At 38.3% G+C, this 20,456-nt stretch overlaps 1 protein-coding gene across 1 annotated transcript in view; it reads right to left on the reverse strand.

Annotated features, from left to right (window-relative positions):
• grid1b (glutamate receptor, ionotropic, delta 1b) overlaps positions 1 to 20,456 on the reverse strand; it is a 375,427-nt gene that overhangs the window by 174,206 nt on the left and 180,765 nt on the right. The window contains 1 exon segment of the mRNA XM_052610800.1: positions 7,509 to 7,793. Within this exon segment, the coding sequence (XP_052466760.1) occupies positions 7,509 to 7,793 (285 nt within the window).

Below are 20,456 nucleotides of genomic sequence, written 5' to 3' on the forward strand. Positions count from 1 at the left end.
CTTGCGATGACAACGTGCCTAGAGTTGGACCCAAGGTAAGAAACCACGGTCTGAACCACATAGAAAGGGTACAAAACACCTAGCGTATAAGCATTTCCTCTGGAGCGGGGGTTTGAAATAACAAATTACAAATACTCACATTACTGTAATTAAAGTGCCTTGCTAAAGTATTCATTTTTCGTTGTCCTGTGTTAAACTGCTTTAAATTACTTTTTCCAACATCAATCTGCACTCCATACACCCTAATGGTAAAGCAAAAAAAAACAGTTTTTTAGCATCTTTGTCAAAATTATTACAAAAAAAATAAGAAAAAATTTGTTTTCCTACACAAACCGCTCGTTTCGTGCCTTAGGTCATCAATGTATACTTACGTTGGGGAATTGTTTCATTTGGACTTCTCTGTGCATGCTCTTTCAGGTGGTGACCATAGACCTCCATTATATGAGTCACAGACAAGAAGGGTTTGACCTAAAAATATCAAAATGGGAAATACTGCGGAAACAAAGAAACCTACATCTTGGATGCCCTTGAGGTAAACTAAAACTTATCAAAATTTAATTTGAAAATGAACCATCGCTTTAATGAAACACATCAAGTGTAGCTTTTGATTTTTAGAAAATGAGTTGTTTTTATTCTTTTTTTTGTTGTTGTTGTTGTTGTTTTTTTTCTGAGAGTGTAAAGAATAACACATACACTGTTGCTTGTGTTACCAAGAGTGGTTAGCAAGTTTGTAGCGATTTGCAGGGTAATTAGTTGAGGTAAAACCATGGAACCTGCACCTGCATGTGGTAAAAAGTATAGAAGTTTCTTTCTCCCTTTGCACACTCTCCATAATTGGTGACATATTTAAGACCATCCAGCGGTAAATCTAGTATTTCCTGCTAATCTTCCTGTTAAATATAATTCCTGGATATATATTTTGTTGTGCAATATTTATAAAATAATATTGTGTATGATGGTATGACGTCACACCATACGGTGTATGCAAAGCAGTTTCTGTTTTTGCCAGATTCTTGAGGGAACTTCATGTTTGGACAGAGTGGGTTTGGATCTTGAAGGAGATATATCCATGCTGCTAGATGTATGCCCTATCATGAGCTTCACTTACTGTTTCCAGTGTTGAGTATAGTCAGGTCTACTCTCGTACTAGAGAGTCATTATGCTGAGACCTCCATTCTTAAAAGCACCTCAATTAGGGTTGAATGTTGTTTGGCTTCTTCTCATTTAAGAGTCAGTCTGCTGAAGCCTTCACTCTTCAGAGCTCTAACTTTGGCGGTAATATAGTATGTAGGCTCTTTCTTTTTGAGCCTCAATATCTGCCTCCGGCGTTGAGTTTAGCTAGGTCTAATCTTGCTTAAGAGAGTCATTATGCTGATACCTCCACTCTTAAGAGTTCCCCTACCAGGACTGAGTGTTGTTAGGCTTCTTCTAATTTAAGAGAGTCATTCTGCTGAAGCCTCCACTCTCTAGAGCTCTGCTTAAGCAGAATCAATGTGTAGGCTCTTTCATCTGAGCCTCAATAACTGTCTCCAGTGTTGAATGTAGTCATGTCTCCTCTCATTCTAGAGAGTTATTATGCTGAGAGCTCCACTCTTAAGAGTGCCTCAACTAGGGCTGAGTGTTGTTAGGCTTCCTCTCATTTAAGAGTCATTCTGCAGAAGACTCCGCTCTTCAAAACTCCATCTTTGGCAGTAATATGAGTTTGTAGACTCTTTCTTTTGAGTCCCACTAACTGCCTCTTGCGTTGAGTGTATTCAGGTCTCCTTTAGTTTTAGAGAGTTGTTTGCTCAGTCCTCCACCCTACTTGAGGGTTGTTAGGCTTCCTCTCATTTAAGAGTGCCATGCTCCTGAAGCCTCCCCTCTCCGGAGCTCTACTTAAGCAGTACTTATGTTATGCAGACTCTGCTTCTTTCAGCCTCACTTATTGTGTCTAACATTAAGTGTAGTCAAGACTCCTCTCATTTTGAGAGTCGTTATGCTGAGACCTCCACTCTTAAAAGCTCCTAAACCACTAGTGAGTGTTGTTTGGCTTCCTCTTGTTTAAGAGATTCATTCTGCTGAAGCCTCCACTCTCCAGAGCTCCGCTTAAGCAGTACTATTAGTATTTAGGTTATTTTGTGAGATCTAAGCCTAAAGCATCGAAGACAGATTGCTGTTTTTCAATGGAAAGCTTATAAAAAATGTATTTGCTAAATTTGTGTATGCAGTACACATCAAAACATGAAAAATGAAAATGAAGTACATACCAGATTTGTCATACTAGTCATAAACACATCCACAGCTGTAAATCCCGGTTAAGTTAGGAAGGTAAGGTTCCACTGAATGACATCTCATGGAGCACGTTTAGTCCAATGAAGGAATAACGTTGTAATTTAGATGATAGTTCCTTTGTTTATGTTTCAGTTCTTCAGTGACAGAACTGTTTGTGTCAATTATGGAATAATTCACACTCAGAGTCTTAGTAGTAAACAAAAAAACAGCATGGTTTTGTAACATACAGTGTCACAAACAGAAAAAGATGATCCACAAAAAAAAAAAAAAAAAAAAAAAAAGTGAAGGATAGGCGGAAGATTGTTTATTTGAATTATGGCGCTCTCTCATGACGGGTCTGATGCACCTGTCATCTGATGGAGGCGGAACTTAGCAATCACATTTTTCTTAAATCTTTTTTTCCTCATTTATTTTTCTTTTTTCAAATGATTCTTATTTTATAATTGTAGAGCTCAAAAAATCACTTATATGATGTCTAAGTTGCTGTCTATTGTTTTATAATTGAAAAAAAAAAATGCAGTGGTATGTTTAATGACTAAGATAGTTTGTAGAACCCTTCAATACCGTTGGTAAATATTTTTTTTCTTATTATTCCACTGTTAAAGTTCCATAGTTTGGTGGGTGAGTGAGTCTATGACGTGAGCTTTGAGCCTGCCTGTAGAGGTTTTTAGTTTGGGTTCTGGCCAAAGCGAATTTGAGTCTTTGAATTAGGAAAAATCCAGTTATTTGGGCACTGATCCCTCAGCACAGTGGTGTTGGTATACTGTTCCCCTAGTGCCCTATAGAGGACACAGCATGGAGTTCCCTCTTGAAAGGGAATGTCTCAGGTTATGCATGTAACCCTGGTTCCCTGAGAATAGGGAACGAGACACTACATCCCTGTACCATGCTTTGGGCATCATGCCTGCATCTCCTTCAGACAAAGAAGTGTATGACGTATTCCACAGGTGCTCTTTTATACCCACAGTTACTATTGTTTATATCAGAGGCTGCTGCCTGCAAATGTGAAGTTGTCACGGTTCATGATTCATGGACTCGCCCTCGTGTGTGTATATAGTTGGGCATTACCGTCTCAGAGTGCTGATTTAATTAGTAGCGACAGCTGCTTCTCAACGAGCACCTTATTTAATGTGTGTTTTTGCATGTCTTGTTTGTCAGTTCGTTGCTGGTGCTACTGTGGTTCTGTTCGTGCTCTCTCTGTCAGCTCTGGATGTTGCAGGCGCTACTGGGATTCTGTTCGTGCTCTCTCTGTTGGTTCTGGACATTGCAGGCACTATTGCAGTACTGTTTGTGCTCTCTCTCTGTCGTCTCTGGACGTGGTAGTGCTTGAAGTTCCAGTGAAGTTGCCCTTGTGTGATATCCTCTGTGATTCCTGCTTTCGTTTCCCCATTGCAGTCCCTGCGTCACGGAGCACCCCTGCAGCCATCTGTGCTTCTTTCTTCTGTATATCTTCACAGAAGTGAATTGTCATTTTCTTTTACTGGTCCACTGAAGGCATTAACCTAGCGTCCTCTAGATGATGCAGCATCTTGTTCTCTATTCTCAGGGAACCATGATTACATGCGTAACCTGAGATTATTTTTTATGTTATGTTTTACTGTATGTATATTATTAAAGAACTGGAATACTTGAACCTGATTGGTCAATCATGGCATTCAGTAGTCAGATATGTCCAGATACTGTCCTTGGCAATGCTATATATCAAACCACTCATATTTCAAATAAAGTTTCATGAAAATTCAAAATGCAGCATCAGAAAGGGACATTAACTTACATCATGTCTACATCGGACACGAGCGATGCAGTGTTTTGCGCAGCTTGTCAGTGAACAACGGATCTGTGTAGTTAATTCTGCTCCATGTGAAAGCGCGCAGCTGATGGAGATTTAAAATGCGCATTAAATATTGCATGTGATTTATCATGCAGCCCTTGTGTAAATATACAAAGTGATAGCAAAAACATGTGAGTGTTGTTAAGTAAAGAAAAGTGGACACTGAAAATAGATGATTCAGATGTGAATGGACTGAAAAGTTTTGTGTGAGTGATACCATTTTTGTTATGGATGCTGGTTCGCAGTGAGTTCACAGATTGTTTGCTTTAAGCATCATTTATTTTCAAGATCTGAGGCAAAATCTCTATTGTTGCTTTCACTGTGGCTATAAAGATCACACAAAATAACATTCAAATTGATACTAGACGATTTTAACACTGAATAAAGCACATAATCATTACCTAAGATTACCACTGTCATATTTTGTATGTTGTTCCTGCCACGATGTCGCAGAAAATAAAAAACATTTCTAAAACAGAGTTTTGTGTTGCTTATTGTTTTTTGAACAGTTGATTTGCATGCCTGACATAGAGATCATAGAGATACTTTTAATATATGTTTTTAATATTCAACAGGCAAAGTTCTTCTGTATCTAAATGCAAAAATAAAACATAAAAACAAATAAATAAATTCATAATTGTTTGAATAAAACAGACTACTGGGGAAAAAAATCTAAATGTTTATCTTGTGACCATCTTTTGATTATTTCAACGAAAGCAACAATAATATAATAATTTTAATAATAATAATAATTATATATATAATAATTATACTAAAAGTAACGTTAAGTCTTTGAGAACAGGTTTCTCAAGCCAGGTGGTGCATTAAACCAGGGGCTCATCTCCTGTTTCCAAAATGCATCACAAACTGCTTGAGGAAGCTGTAAGCGAATTTCACATTGCACAAGGTGCAAACAATCTTACACCTGTTTTACACATAATACGTCTGCAGTGCGTATGCGTTTCGTTTTTTTTTTTTTTTCGCACCCATGTCAAGATTCCAGTGTTCACGCAGTTGCGGTCTGTCAGTGCATTCCAGGAGCGTTGCATCTGCAGCAGTGCAGCGATCATTACGTACCGAGAAGCGGACTGCAAACGCGTCCTGTGTGAAAGCATAATGAGTATGAGTCCGTGCTGCTTCAGCACCACATACGAAATGAACACGGACTGCATACACACTGCAGATGGATTATGTGTGAAACAGGCGTGCGTCTTTGTCGAGGTTTCCATTGGGAAGCTTCTTTAAAAAAAAATAAAAATTAAATACATTTTTAGCTGCATCATCCATGTTAGCACGTCACGTTTGATGTGATAATTTCAGAATAGCCATAAACACAGGTTTAAAGACTCGTTCTCGCCCCCTACAGATTCGGCTAGGTTTACATCTGTGCTAAAATATCAAGATGAAAGTCATCATAGCTTATATAGACCCAGCTCTCAACCCAACTTTGAGAATAGATTAACATTGATTTATTTGTATTTTTTTATTGCCCGATAAGAGTCTCCCGTTAACACAGCACTTTAACGCCGATAATGGCCCACCACTAGATTAAACCAAAACATTCAGGGAAACTATCTCATAACCTTGAACTTCAGTTATATCTGATCAAGTACACATTATTATTCTTTGCTTGGTTCGAACACATTATTATTTTTTGCTTGATTTGAACAGCAGTTACGCAAATTTTTCTCTATTTGCTTCTCCATTTCTGCCATGGGATGAGCATTCCTTACAAAAATCTGAGATGACTGCACTGCTTAAAAGAGACGATGCCAACCCCTCAGAGGACCTCAGATGACAGCAATCCTGAACCAACACACAAAACTATCAAGTTTTGCTATAAGTTTGATTGCAACATATAATCATTGATTTCTACTGTACATTTCTGCCCTATGGACATCATTTTGCCATAGTAACCACTTACTCCTAAATATAATGTAGAACCTTAAATTTTCTGTGCTGCTTTGCAACAACTTGTATCGTGAAAAGCAATATACTGTACAAATAAAAGTGAAATGAAGTGAACTATCAAAACTGAATGTTACCTCAAATACCTGTTTAGATGAAGGGTGGAAAAGTAATTCAAAAGTATTGCCCAGTCTAAAAAATGTCTGAAACAAAAAAATGGTTTGTTAATCTTGTAACTAGAAGTTATTTCACTAAAGAAGTGTTTACATGTTTTACGTGCCATTCTTATTTCATTGTACTGACCACCCATGTGGACACTTGAGGAAAAAAATTAGTTCCTTGTAATTTTCCTCCACTTCACCGCTAAATTCGTATGATCAAAGCCTCAAACAAATAGCATTTTTGAATCTGTGTTCCACATACAAGCATTTCTTTGTAAAGTTCAGACCTGTGCAGCTGTTCTGAATGGATTAGTTCTAAAATATCTCACTCTCTCATTGCCACTTTTTCATGGATGTGAAGTAAAATCAAGGTTTGTAAAGCAGTCATCTGAACCAGTTCTTCATGCTGCACCTGTGTGGAGCCCTTTACAGGTCAATCTATAATGCTTCAAGAGCACACTGCATGCTAATTCAGAATCATGATGTTGGCCGAAAACAGGTAAATGTCATGAAAAATGTATTTATTTATGCTATATATATATATATATATATATATATATATATATATATATATATATATATATATATATATATATATACACCCTGAAAAAAGTATTATTTTGATTGTAAACCATATACATAGTAGTATTTATTGTACTGCCTTTAATTTGCTCTGAATTTAATATAAAACTCTAATTAAAAAAAAATAATCAATAAATAAAATCACTGTACTAGAATTATTAAATTATTCAGCAAGCAGCACTATAAATTAATTCTGGGTAAGGTTAATTATACACACGTGTGTGTGTGTTTGTGTTGTGCGCGTACATGCATCATGCTCGCTGCTTCTAATGCTGATACGAAAATACTCATACATACTGTATAAAGTACATAGTATAAATAATTATCAATGAACAATGCATAATCAATATAGAGTAAAAGTTAAGATTAATATAAATAATAATAATAATTATTATTATTATTTATTATTTTTTTGTAAATGTTTTGTATTTATTGTAAACTTTTTGTAGTGTTACCATTTACTGTAATATGTGCAAATTGATAAACCAGCCCAAACTGAAAATGAATATTAATAATGGCAACAACGGTAATAAATAAATGAACACAAACTAAATATTTATGCAACTGAGCAGCAAAGCAATGCTACTACTAAAACTAACAGCTCCGAGACTCAACTAATTAATCACTGTTTAGTGTGAACACAGCTTTAACCAAATCACTAATTATCACATGGAATCACACCACAACAAATACTCAATATTAAGTGTTCTACCTTTTTTTTCTCTCTTAAAAGCAGGATTGCATCAATCACTCACCATAGTCACTGTCATAGAAGACAATGAACTTCTGCCAACGCAGTTCACCAACTAACGTCAACATGACATCACTTAGACGGACAGGCGGTCGTGCTGCAAGGGTGTATCGCTCTCCATCAGGGCTTGGATTGAGTTGGCATGCGGTGCGAGGTGATCCTTCAGCGTTACGCTGGATATAAAGGTGTGGTATGTGCATGGCATCTGTCAGGGACTGCAGAGCACTGGCTGAGGCACAGCCTGTAGATGTGACCAAGGCCAGGATCCCCTGTGTCATCAGTTCACATGCTGCAAAATGACAGAAAAGAGGAACAACTGATGAGTTTGGGTGGTTTACCAAGAGCCAAATAATTGTCTTAGCAGAAACAATGACATCAAAACATTAATTTATCTGTTATTAAAGCAGTTGAAATACAGCATGGATGTTAGAATATAGTGTATAACAAAGTATAAGAAACAGATAAATAACAAAACATATAAATAAATAAATACAATCTGTGGCAATTCCTGTAGAGTGCCTACCTTCCCTTTATTGCCTAAAAAAGCATAATATCCAGTGAAGAGCAGTTAACAAATTATTCCCCACTTATTTATTTATTTATTTGTTTGTTTATTATGCATTTCTTTATTTTGTATAAAAGAGGGCAAGCATGGGCAGACAATATTTTTGAAGATGTTGTTAATTTATTTTTAATGACTCTCTGTGTCGTTAAGTGAGTAAGAGGTCTATTCTCTAAAGCTTGGCTTTAACAATTATTTGGTTATGTTATTGCCAGCTCCAGCAAACACATTTTGTTTCTGGCTAAAAGCATTTTAAATGGAGGACCTAGAAATCTAAACCAAGCATAAGTTGAACTGAGAAGTGTAAAGGTAGAAATATGTAAGTCAGTGAAGATTTTGTACTAGCACAAAATTATGGCCAAGCAACGTTGCAAATTGCTTCAGAAATATACAGCATATTTTCAGATATTTTCATTTAATTCCATTAAGCTTCAAATAAAAGAGAAAATATACAATTGAGATGATATACCTTAAATGTGTAAACTGGTTTTTAATTTAACCACATGGTTATTTAACATGCAGTAATTCATTTTTGACTTTACAGCAAAAATAACTTTGTTCTGATCAATACTGTTAGTGTGATAGAAAATATGCATACCATCACAATTTTAGTCATAAGAACCAACCCTAGGCAGAATTGTCTTTGTGCTGATTATGAAGAAGCCCCATTTTCTATTTTTGCAGCAATCTTAAAGCCACTTAATTCAACCAGTAATTATTATTATTATTATTTTTTTTTTTTCTGATGACACTACTTCAACATGGTTTCAATGCTTAATAACTGACACATTATAAAAGGACATACTCATTGTCTGCCTTTGTATTAATCGAGGCCAACTGAGTTTTATTTTTTTTTCTTCTTCTTTAAAAAAGTGAGATAAATAAATATATATTTTTTATTGATAACACATAATAAATAATAATAATAATAATAATAATCATAATAATAACAATAACAACAGCAAAATGCTTGTTTTGGCATCTGAAATTAAATATTTGCATTGTATTACTTTTATTCAGCTATGGTAGCCATGCCAAGAAACAAGAAGAAAACAAGTATCTAGAAAAAAAAAAACATCTAGCCACTTTGGCATTCAATGCTCAATGTATTTATAAAGCACTTTAAAACAACCTGAGTTTGTTTACCAAAGTGCTGTACACAGCTACATTGACCCAATCACACAATAGAATAATCATGTCATTAGAAAACCATAGACACGAAACATTGAAAAAAAAGCTACATTTTTTAAAGACTTTTCAACTCAGACACAGAATAATCTATTATGATGGATAATGGAAAACTTTTCCATAGCAACAGCAAAGGCTCTGTCACCCCTACATTTCAATCTAGGTCTAGGAACCAAAAGCTGATACTTAGTCTGTGATCTGAGTTATCTAGCTGGATTGTGTACAATAATCAACTAAGAGAGACATGGAGGAGCAAGGTTGTTTAGAGGTTTGTAGAAGAATAGCAGAATTTTTAATCGAATGCGATAATTAATCAGTAACCAGTGCAATGCCTGCAAGATAGGCGTGATGCAATTCCTTCTGCTACTGCCTGTGAACAAATGAGCAGACAAATTTTGGACAAGCTGCAGACAAGGTACAGATGAGACATGCAGCCCATAATATAGCGAGTTACAATAGTCAAGTCGCAAAGAAATGAAAGCATGGAACTCAAAAACTCTTCCTGGTTAGGAAGGGTTTAACTTTTGTTAATATTCGCAGATGGTAAAAGTTAGCACTGGCAGTTGAATAAATTAGTTTGTTCAGCTTTAGGTCACTGTCTAGTATGAAGCATACAGTAATTCAGTAAGCATTCCTTTCAGTCGGAAACTCTTAACGTCACGACAGATGACCGACGAATTGGGATCTAGCTTAGAGAGACCAATTCATTTCACAGCCAGTGGTGCCCCTGAGAGAACAGGCTGGAACCTCCAGAGGGATACCACTTGTATCTTTCGGTGCACTCCCCAATAATCAGATGTTGATTGCTGCATTGGAGGGTGAGCCAGACTTTTCTGGGGAGGATGATTTGTTGGAACTGCCGTTCTCTGGTGCCGGATGCGAATCCAGAAATGATGGCTATGCTTTCCTGGGCTACCGAGAGTGTTGGGCTCGAGTGGAATCCTCCACCAAAAGCCCTAAAGCCTGGACGATTGGTTTCTCAGAGTGGCACAAGCTTGTTCTCAGGGCTCCACTCTGGTGTCTTTCTTCCTGGAGGTGGATGATGAGCTCACTAGGGTACATTACACTGCCAGAAACTTCTCCAGTGGTTCGTCCTCAAGGCAGTGGGTTGAGACCAATCTTGGAGAATTCAACCTTTAGACGGTCCAGCTGATTTGGAGTTGTTTTAGAGCCACTCAGGTAGACCTGCTTTCCTCTCCAGAAACTTTTCACTGCCAGTTGATTTACTCCGTGACCGAGGGAACACTTGACATGGACGCACTGGCACACAGCTGGCCGTTGTGCCTGTGCAAGTATGCATTACTCCGGTGAGCCTTCTAGCACAGACACTGTGCAAGGTCAGGAAGGATGAGGAGCAGGTCTTTTTAGTGGCGCCTTATTGACCCACCCAGACTTGGTTTCCAGAAATAATGCTTCCTGTGATAGCCCCTTGACCAATTCCTCTGAGGAAGTATCTACTAACTCAGTGACAGGGTATGCTGTGGCAAACCCCTTCCAAACCTCTGGAAACTTCACATCTGGTCCCTGGATGGGACACAGAGGTTTTAGGTGACCTACCCAAAGAGGTATTTGACACCATCCCTTCGGTCAGAGCACTGTTCATGAGACGCTTTATGCTTACACATTGAAGTTGAACCTGTTCGTTGAGTGGTGCATTTCTCACCTGGAAGACCCCAGAAGATGCTGTCAGATTTGTGCTGTTCTTTTTGGAACAAGGGTTGGAGTGAAGGCTGTCTCCCTCGACTCTCAAAGACTATGTCACTGCGATTGCTGTTAACTATGACCCTGTAGAAGGGAAGTCACTAGGGAAGCATGACCTGTTCATCAGGTACCTTAGGGGGGCAAGAAGGTTACATCCTCCATGGCGCCCCTCTATACCCTCTTGGGATCTGAATCTTTTGAACCGTTGCAGGCAGTTGAGCTAAAGTTCCTGTGAATAAAAAATTTGCTCCTGCTTGAATTGGCCTCCATCAAGAGGGTAGGGGACCTGCATGCATTTTTGGTTGACAAATAGCACCTAGAGTTTTGGCAAGCTGACATCCAGGTAACCCTGAGGCCCCGGTCCGGCTATGTGCCCAAGTTCCCACTACTACCTTCAGGGATCAGGTGGTGTGCCTGCAAACACTGCCCCAGGACCCAGCCTTAGCTTTGCTCTGTCCCATATGCAGACCGGACACAAAGCTCCAGAATCTCAGACCACCTCTATGTCTGTCACAGAGGCCGGCAGAAGGGAAATGCTGTCTCCAAGCAGAGGATTGCTCACTGGATAGTGAATGCCATCACCCTGGCTTATCAGGCACCGGGTGTGCCCTGCCCAGGTTACGAGCTCACTCAACTAGAACTTGCTGGCAGATATGTGTAGAGCTGTGGGCTGGGTGACCCCCAACACGTTCGCTAGATTCTATAGCTTTCCTGTGGAGCCGGTATCCTCCGGTGTTCTCCTTGGTAGAAGCATTGAGAGGCCCTAACTTGGGGTCAGCTTGCTAAAAACTGCTCCAGAGAGTCCATGCAGCAGAACATTTTGAACTCTTCCTCCGTGGAACATCTGGTGCCAGGCCCTCACTCAATGAATTTGTGAGAACCAGTAGAGGGCTGGGTTCCATATTGTAGAAACTTAAGTGGATCTCATATGTGTAAAATTCATTGGTATAGCCTCAGAGCCTGTGTTTCCCCAGCAGACCTCTGCCTTTTCAAAGAGGGTTACAATCACCTCCAATTTTTAATTTGCACCTAAACGGATTTTCATATGTCTATTTGCATCTGAAACCTCCACAGCATCCCTGTTCCAAGTGGAACAGGTACGTTTTCCCAGTTTTATCAATTCCTAATGAGTGGGTAGTGCCATAGCAGCAGTAGCTGGTCATCTTATGGTAAGCCCTGGTCAGCACCAGAAAATAAGGGTGCAGGACACTTCCAAAGGACACTGGAAGGGGCAGTAACTAAGGCCCTTTGGTAGGGATCCCAATTTGTCTGTCATCTGACGTGATGTCGAGATTGACTGACTTTAAAGGAATGTCTCGGTTACATATATGGTAACCATCGTTCCCTGAAGAAGGGAGCAGGGACGTCATGTCCCATCCTCATAGTTTCTGTACCACCTTTAGTTTATACTCAAAATTAATTGGTCTCTCTAAGTTAGATCTCAATTCGTCGGTCATCCGACGTCACGTCTCCGTTCCATCCTTTAAGGAACGAGGGTCACCATACATAAAAGAAATTATCCTTGACCTCAGCAAAGCAATATGGGGAAAGGGAGCACAGATCAAAGGTGCTTAGATCAAAATATATCACTCTTATTTAATAAAAATATTGTAATGGTATAATACCCAGGTATTTCTGTATATTATAGAATAATTATTTGTACAGCAAAATAACAAGTCTCATACAATCATACAATCATACACATAGCATGTGCACAAACTTTTAAAAGAGTTGAGAAATCATTATGTCTGAAATGTTAGTCTTATATTGTTGGTCTCAAACGCAATGTGGTCCTTGAGGCTGAGACCCAGCTAACAGCTCAAACTCCAATTAGTCTAATCAGTTGTCTAGACTGCCATTTAATGTATTACTGCAATAGCTCCAATATTGTTGGTGGTGTATATTCCTTCTCTGCTAACTGGTAACTCCAAAACTTTGGCTTTATAGTGTTGCATTTTTTAAAGACTTAAAGGTTGAAAGCTTTTCAAGCATAGACTGGTTGTCATCTTTGTAATTATATTATTAAACTTAAAAATGAAGATGAAACATTCAGTTTCTGTTCCCTAAAACACAATTCAAAACCCATTTTGCCTTAGAAAATTAAGTCTTACATAAAATATAATATTAAATGAGGAAAAAAATTGATTTGAATACATTTGGAATTCATTGGACCATGAAAATGGCCATTCGATACCAGAAAGGAGGACAGAAAGGACTGAAAACTAAGAGGGATTTGTAGCTTTGACTGAAAGTTTAAGTAGTTTTAGAGGCAAAGTTATTACATTCATGAAAGATTACAGAGATTACAGAGACTAACATTCATGCATTTATTCATGCATTTTTTTTTTTTTTTTGGAATAACATGCACTGATGCATTGAGCACAATATGATCAGGGAAGGCGTATTTAAAAAAGCAAACATGGTAAATTTGAATTCCGTGCTGTTCTGTGATTCTTGAAAAACAACTTTAAGAGACTTTTTTTAATTTTTTTTTTTTTGTGTGTAAAACACAAACCTCTCTAACCACATGGAGGAAAAATAAAGAAAAAAAAAATAAAATGCTGATCAATAGATTGATGCCTCTCAGAGAAACTCTGTGCTTACTGGAGAGATATTGAAATGCCATTTTGAGGCACAAGCTAGAGAAGAAATCATGGCAGATAATCAACTTGCAGAGACTATTGACGTAACAAATACTGAACAACACTGAAAGCTCATTAAGTGCAAGACTGTAATGCCACTGAAAATCAAACTTTAAAAATCAACTTAGTGTTACGGCTATGGATTTTTTGTTATGTTTCTTTTTTCCTGTTTACCTGCCCTGTGTAGTTCTGTTGTCCAAGTTTTCTATGATTCCTAATTTATTTCTATGGTGATGTATTCATTTCAGGTGTGTCTTTTTTCTTCACCCAGGATTTATATTCCCTGTTCCATTCAGTTCTCTGCCAGTTATTTGCTTTAGCATAGTGTGTGGTACATTTGCACAATACTGTCATGTGTATCCCTTGTAGATTTGTTATTAAAATATTATTCTTGGATAATATTCCTTCATCATGTACTTTAAATAGCAAAACACCTTACACATAGCTCCAATGCATTATTTTATTTTATTTATTCATTCATTTTATTCAGATTAGAGAAAAAGTTACAATTCATAGTAAGATGATTGTATTGTTCTCAGATTTATTTCATATTTATAAATTATTAAGCTCAGTAGACTGATTGAAGTACATTCAGTAGCTTTTGAGGTGCAACTGTTGACTACAAGTAAATGATTATGTGTATTTTTTCATGATGTGAGCATGTTTTATGAAGTTGCAAGCACTGCCATGAGACCCAAAAGTCTCAGTGAAACAGACCTGCGGGAATGTTTTGCCCTGCCCTGAACTAAGTCAGAAGCAAAGGAAAAGGACATAAGCAGTGGGGAAAAAAAAATGTGCTCCCATCATGCATAAGTTTAGTTTGACTGACAGAAATTCTTTCATTAATTTGCCTTAGCAACAAAACACTCTTCTGATGATAATTTAGAACTCAATGCTAAAACACACGAAAGCCTCAGACTGAGCCAAAATCTGCTAATAACAGATGTAATCCAAGACAAATTTGTCCTGGAGCCCCAATGGAGCCAATTCACGTCCATGCACTTTGAGAAGGTACAAGGTGCTCAGGTGAGACCAAAAAGAAGAACCAAGAATTGATAAGCTTTGCCCCTAAAAGCAAACCCCGCTATCTTGCATAAAACATTGTTCTTCTTTGGTGTCACAAAAGGCTGAGTCTCTTAGCAACCATCATGGGGAGTATGTTGAAATGATGTGGGCAGTGCTCCTGTATTCCAAAGGCTTTGTTGTATGATGTGTAACCGAGTAAACTGCAAACTGTTGTTGTCTGAAACACGTCAAAACTCATAGAGCAGAATCTCAAATGAAAGCGATAAAAGGCAGATATTCATTACAGGCTCAATGGCCTGTAGTCATGTTAGCTCCAAAGGCGTTATTGTGTGGAGCACAAGTGAGAAAATGTATCCATTCCAATTAACATTTGTCATCCAAAACATGGAACACAAAGCAAATGACAGAAAAAGGCAGATAAGCTTAAAAAGTCTGACATTGTGCTCTGATTTGGCCTGTACATCGCACAGTAGCGCGGAGGATGAACAAGTAAAATGTTGATCCAAAATGCACATCTGAACTTTTGTTGTGGAAATGACACAGAATAATCAGCCATGAAGTGACCGACTGCACATGCCGAATGTTTGGTATTTAGAAGCCCCAAAATCTATTACCGGTCTAATCTCCTTGAATAGGCAAGTGAGGTGCTGTCCATGACTGGACTCCTTAGAGTCCAAATCAGGAGTAGATAGTAACATAAATATTGCAAGCTATTGGTCTTGAATTCAACACCTTGCATGCAAACACCACAATAAAGAAATAAATAAATGCATACATACATTCATACACTGTATGTGGTACAGTGCAAAGCAAGTGAGAAAGAAAAACTGACTGCTCACTCTCTATAGCCTTGACCTTAACATTGGATCCCCAGGAGCCTAGCTCATGCGACATTTAAGCGACTGCAGAATGAGCGAGTTGGGATGACAAGCTTTACTTCTTTCTTCAAAAAATAAATTATAATAAATAAAAGCCTAACCTTGGATAAAAATATAAACACAATATTTAGCAAATTAAAATGCTGTGAGGTTTTAAGTTTGCTTTTATTAATTAGAAAACTTCTGTGCATAAGCAAAATCTATCTTTTGTATGCATACAAACTCTTGTATGAAGAAATCTATGCAAACATGAGGCACCATGTTACAGTTTTGTTTGTAGTAATTGTAATGAATCCAAACCAACAACTTTCATTTTAAGAGGATTATTTAATAAAATATTTTGTGAAGTATATTCGAGTTTGGGTCTTTAAAATGATGCATTGAGAATCCATATCAGTCTGTGTGCTTAAGTTCTGCAAACTCATTAAATGCATCTGTTCAGTGGACTAGCAAAGTGCTCCATCAATATGACAGCAGCTATTTGAAAAATGTAGAACAATTTGAAGAGCTAAACAGTCCAAGGAGAATGACATATGCTTGCTGTTTGGGCAGGAAGAGGCAAAAAGGGAGCATGAAGAAATGTTTAGTTTAGTCACATGGTATATGTACTGAGCAGAGGAAAATTATGTATTGCAAGGAGTGAAAAGATTTTTTGCCTTCAAGTTAGAGATGGATGAGCTCCTCTAAAGCTGTAGACCAACTCACAATTTTGTCTGTCTCATCTTTAAAGGGGTCATATGATGCAATTGAAAATTTTCCTTTCTCTTTGGAGTGTTACAAGCTCTTGGTGCATACAAAAAGATCTGTAAAGTTTCAAATACTCAAGTCTCGAATCCAAAAACATTCTTTATAAAAGTTAAGAGTCAACCACTCCTACCTAAAATAGCTCATTCTAACATTCCCCCACGTCTAAGTTTCGATGTGGGAAGATTTGCATAACACCGCCCATGCCACTGATGGTTCAAATATGAGTTTTGAGCAGTGTAGAGTAACTGTTAGAGCTTGTTGTTTGTCGTTTCTCTGATCACAAATGCATACTTGGTTTTATGTTTTCACAGTGCGATACACAACGCTCATACAGGTGCATTTCAATAAATTAGAATGCTGTGGCAAAGTTAATTTATTTCAGTAATTCAACTCAAATTGTGAAACTCGTGTATTAAAGAAATTCAGTGCACACAGACTGAAGTAGTTTAAGTCTTTGTGTCACGGTTCATGAATCGGTTGTCTCACAGTGACTACGTTTACAAGCTGTTAAAATTCGGGTTATGGTCGGGTTAAGGTCACTATTTGGGTTTCTGAAACATTCGGGATAACCCGTTTACATGCGTGAGCAGAGAGAGTTACTCCTGTATACATGGAATGTGTAATCAGTCGCCAATATCCCGATGTAAACGGCGACGCACGGTTAGCGTCTGGACGTAAGACGCAATATGCGTCATTTCCGATTCTTCTTCCTGTATCCAAAAACTCAAAAGACCAAGATTCCTTGCGAATAGAACATGCGCAGAACACACATTTTGATGGTGATATGCCGAAACGCGTTTACAAGACCAAATATTCGGGTTAGAAAAGGGGTACCCCAGGTATAATATCTCGGTTTTTAAATACCTGGGATATGAGCATATCCAGGTTTTTGCTGGTGTTTACATGGCCGTGCGCGACCGGGTTATTGATAATATCCTGGTTTTCAACGGGTTATTGGCTGCATGTAAACATAGTCACTGAGGTGTTTGCCTGAGTGTAATTGTGTGCGTGTGGTTACTCGTTGTGTTGATTAGTGTCACCAGCTGTCGTTGATTTCACCTCCCTTTATATGGCAGTAATTTCCGTCTCATGTTGTCAGATCGTTGTGGTTGTTCCTTGGTGTGCGTCCTGTTCTCGTGTCTTGTCAGCCCAGTTCTCCGTCTGCAATTCGTCAGTTCTTCGTGTCTCCTGGATTTCGTCAGTCCCTTGTGTCGTCTGGATGTTCCACGGTTCCTGGGTTTCTCTACACGCTCTTCACCGCACCACCACCGGATCGCCATCTCGTCCCTGCTTCACCACCACCTGATTGTTTGTCCCCGACCTGTGTCATTATTCTGACTTTCATTTATTATTACCTTGCATCCTCTTGTTATTTCATCACACTTTGGTTCTTTTTAATTGTGATGATTTTGGCTCACAGTTAACAAAAACCCACCAATTCACTCTCAACAAATTAGAATATGGTGACATCCGTGTAAAGGTTTCCTGAGGCTTCAAAATGGTCTCTCTAGGCTAGTTTGGTTCACTAGGCTACACTCATGCGGAAGACTGCTGATCTGACAGTTGTCAAGAAGACAATCATTGACACCCTGCAAAAGGAGGGTAAGCTGCAAACATTCATTGTCAAAAAGCTGGCTGTTCACAGAGTGCTGTATCCAAGCTTGTTAACAGAAAGTTGAGTAGAAGAAAAAGATAAATTGGACCATCTAAAATTTTATTTATTTATTTATTTATTTATTTATTTTTACTTTTGGCATTTTATTGCCTTAATTTAAGTAAATCCTTCTAAATATTCCAACTTCATTACACTAAGACAACTCCACGGCGGTAAGTATTACTGATGCTGATACACAGACACAGCAAATAAAAAGACTCCTTTTTTCAATTTGTTTCCCTCTTTTCTTGCACTTATTTCTGTCTCTAATATTCAAATCCCCATTCACGGAACAGTTGCCACCACTCTGATTGCAGCGAGAGAGAATGGCCGTGTGAAAAGAAAGCTCTTCATGCTAATATGATGCTGAGATGAAACATCATGCTGGTCTCTGAGAGGATATGGCATCTACCCTGTTGAGTTTCTTCAGTTGGTGTGGGCAGTGGAAGAGGGGGCGGCAACACCTGCAAATCCAAATCAAAGGCACGCATGGCCACAGTTGAAGCACACAGTTGAAGTAAAAGCACACACTGTGATTTTATTCTTCTAATGGAACAAGCTGAAAATAATCTACTAGAGAAACTTGAAGAGGTTTTACTATATATACACAGTATATATATATATATATATATATATATATATATATATATATGAAAAGGTGAAAGTGCAGTGACGTACAGTCAAGTATGGCTGCATTTAACCCATCCAAAGTGCACACACACAGCAGTGAACGCATACAAACTGAGCAGTGGGCAGCCATTTATGCTGCGGTGCCCAGGGAGCTGTACATATAAATGCCAGAGCCTCCACCCAACATGGCCACCACGTCAGAGTCTCCAGTTGTCACCGATGCTATGCTAGAGTATCCATCCATCATGGGTGCTATGTCAGAGTTATCAGCCGTCATGGATACTAGTGATGCAAAGTTCATGTCATGTCCATTTCGGTTCTTTCGGACAGTTCGGCTCATCGGAATATCCTGCCTGTCCTGTCACGTCCATTGAGGATATCTCCGAGTTCTCCACCTGTCCTGTCACAGCCAAGGAGGTGGTCTCTGATCTCTCTGACCTTTAATCCGACTGAGCCATCAGTCTGATAACAAACAGATTAATTGTGTGCATGTAAACATATTGTAGCTAATGAGATTGCTTGAGTGTATTCTGGAAATGACTTCTCCACCAAGGACACATGTGATGCTACCTTACATTTTCGTCAAAACTAGATACTGAACAGTCCCAGAAGTGCAGCTATGATTTCCTTGTATGTCTTAAAGTTAGTAAGAAACTGTAAGAGTTACGGTGGAAAGACATGAACATATATCAAGGAGTGTACCAATGTAAAGTCCTGCCACTATTGCTATTTGCTATGGCAGATACATGCTTTGGCTCTTTATAGAAGCTACATTAGTGAGGACACAAGGGCAGATTTTAAAAAGGCCACATTCAGACTGGCTAGTCTGATAAGAGCGGAAAGAGGTCAGGGAGTATCAGAAAACAAACTCAGAATAGAGATAGTGCTCTTCTACAGGACTGAAAGACACTTCCTCTGTTGACTATACCTGCCCATATTCAACTCATATGTAAGGCCTTTTTCTCATTAGACATTGATGCCAGGAGCCTTAATTACTTAGCAAGGCCTATCATGTGTAAAATCACTTTTTTATGCCAGTGCTTATTTCTTTTATAAAAACAAAGTTTCCCATTTTATTTTTTGCAAAAGTCTAGCATCAAATTCACAGCTGGCTGGTCAATGATTACTCAACATTCTGAGGTAATATGCAGCTTCAACGCTTCCAGAGTAGGAAAGATACACAGTACAATATGTCGCTGCTACACCCAGTAGAACTGATTCAAAGTCTAAGACTGTTATAAAGCTCATGGGTTTCCAGAGCTTCTGTGGGGTTACTCTACATGTGTGTAACAACCTGGTCAAATCAATATTCAGTATACAGTATAGAGATGTCCTCTGAGGCACTGTGCACAAGTTAATTCAAGTTTGATATCTTTGGGAAATAAATTAAATCACAACAGACCCAAGAGGCTTATATATGCAGGTAGGGGTGAACAGGTAATGCAAAATTCACTAATAGAGTTTAGTGAAATTGAATTTTTAATAACAATGTTCAGGATTCATTGCCTCGAAACATTTGAGATGAGGGGTAGAAGCAGTTTCATTTTAGCAAACAGACTAGACATAAATTGATTATTCCATAAAAGTGCCCAACTGTGATCAAAACATACTATGTGTTGATGCAGTGCTGCTTACGGTAATGCTTTTATAATTCGTTTGAAAAGCTTCAAAACATGTATATATATATATATATATTCTTGACTTTCTATTCTGCTGTCTTTGGTCAGGGTCTCGGAGGAAATTGATTACACCTAGGTTCAATGTGTCCATTTGCTTGGATAAACAACTATGTCACCATTGCTACAGTACATCAGACCCATAGAAACTATCAAAGCAGAGTAATGGGGTCATTAACAATGGCCCAGATTTTGGATCTGGTGTCGGCCAGTGGAAACAACAATGTTGTTCTTCTCAAAGATCAGAC

The sequence above is a fragment of the Carassius gibelio genome, chromosome A12 (genome assembly GCF_023724105.1).
Source record: "Carassius gibelio isolate Cgi1373 ecotype wild population from Czech Republic chromosome A12, carGib1.2-hapl.c, whole genome shotgun sequence".
NCBI lineage: Eukaryota > Metazoa > Chordata > Actinopteri > Cypriniformes > Cyprinidae > Carassius > Carassius gibelio.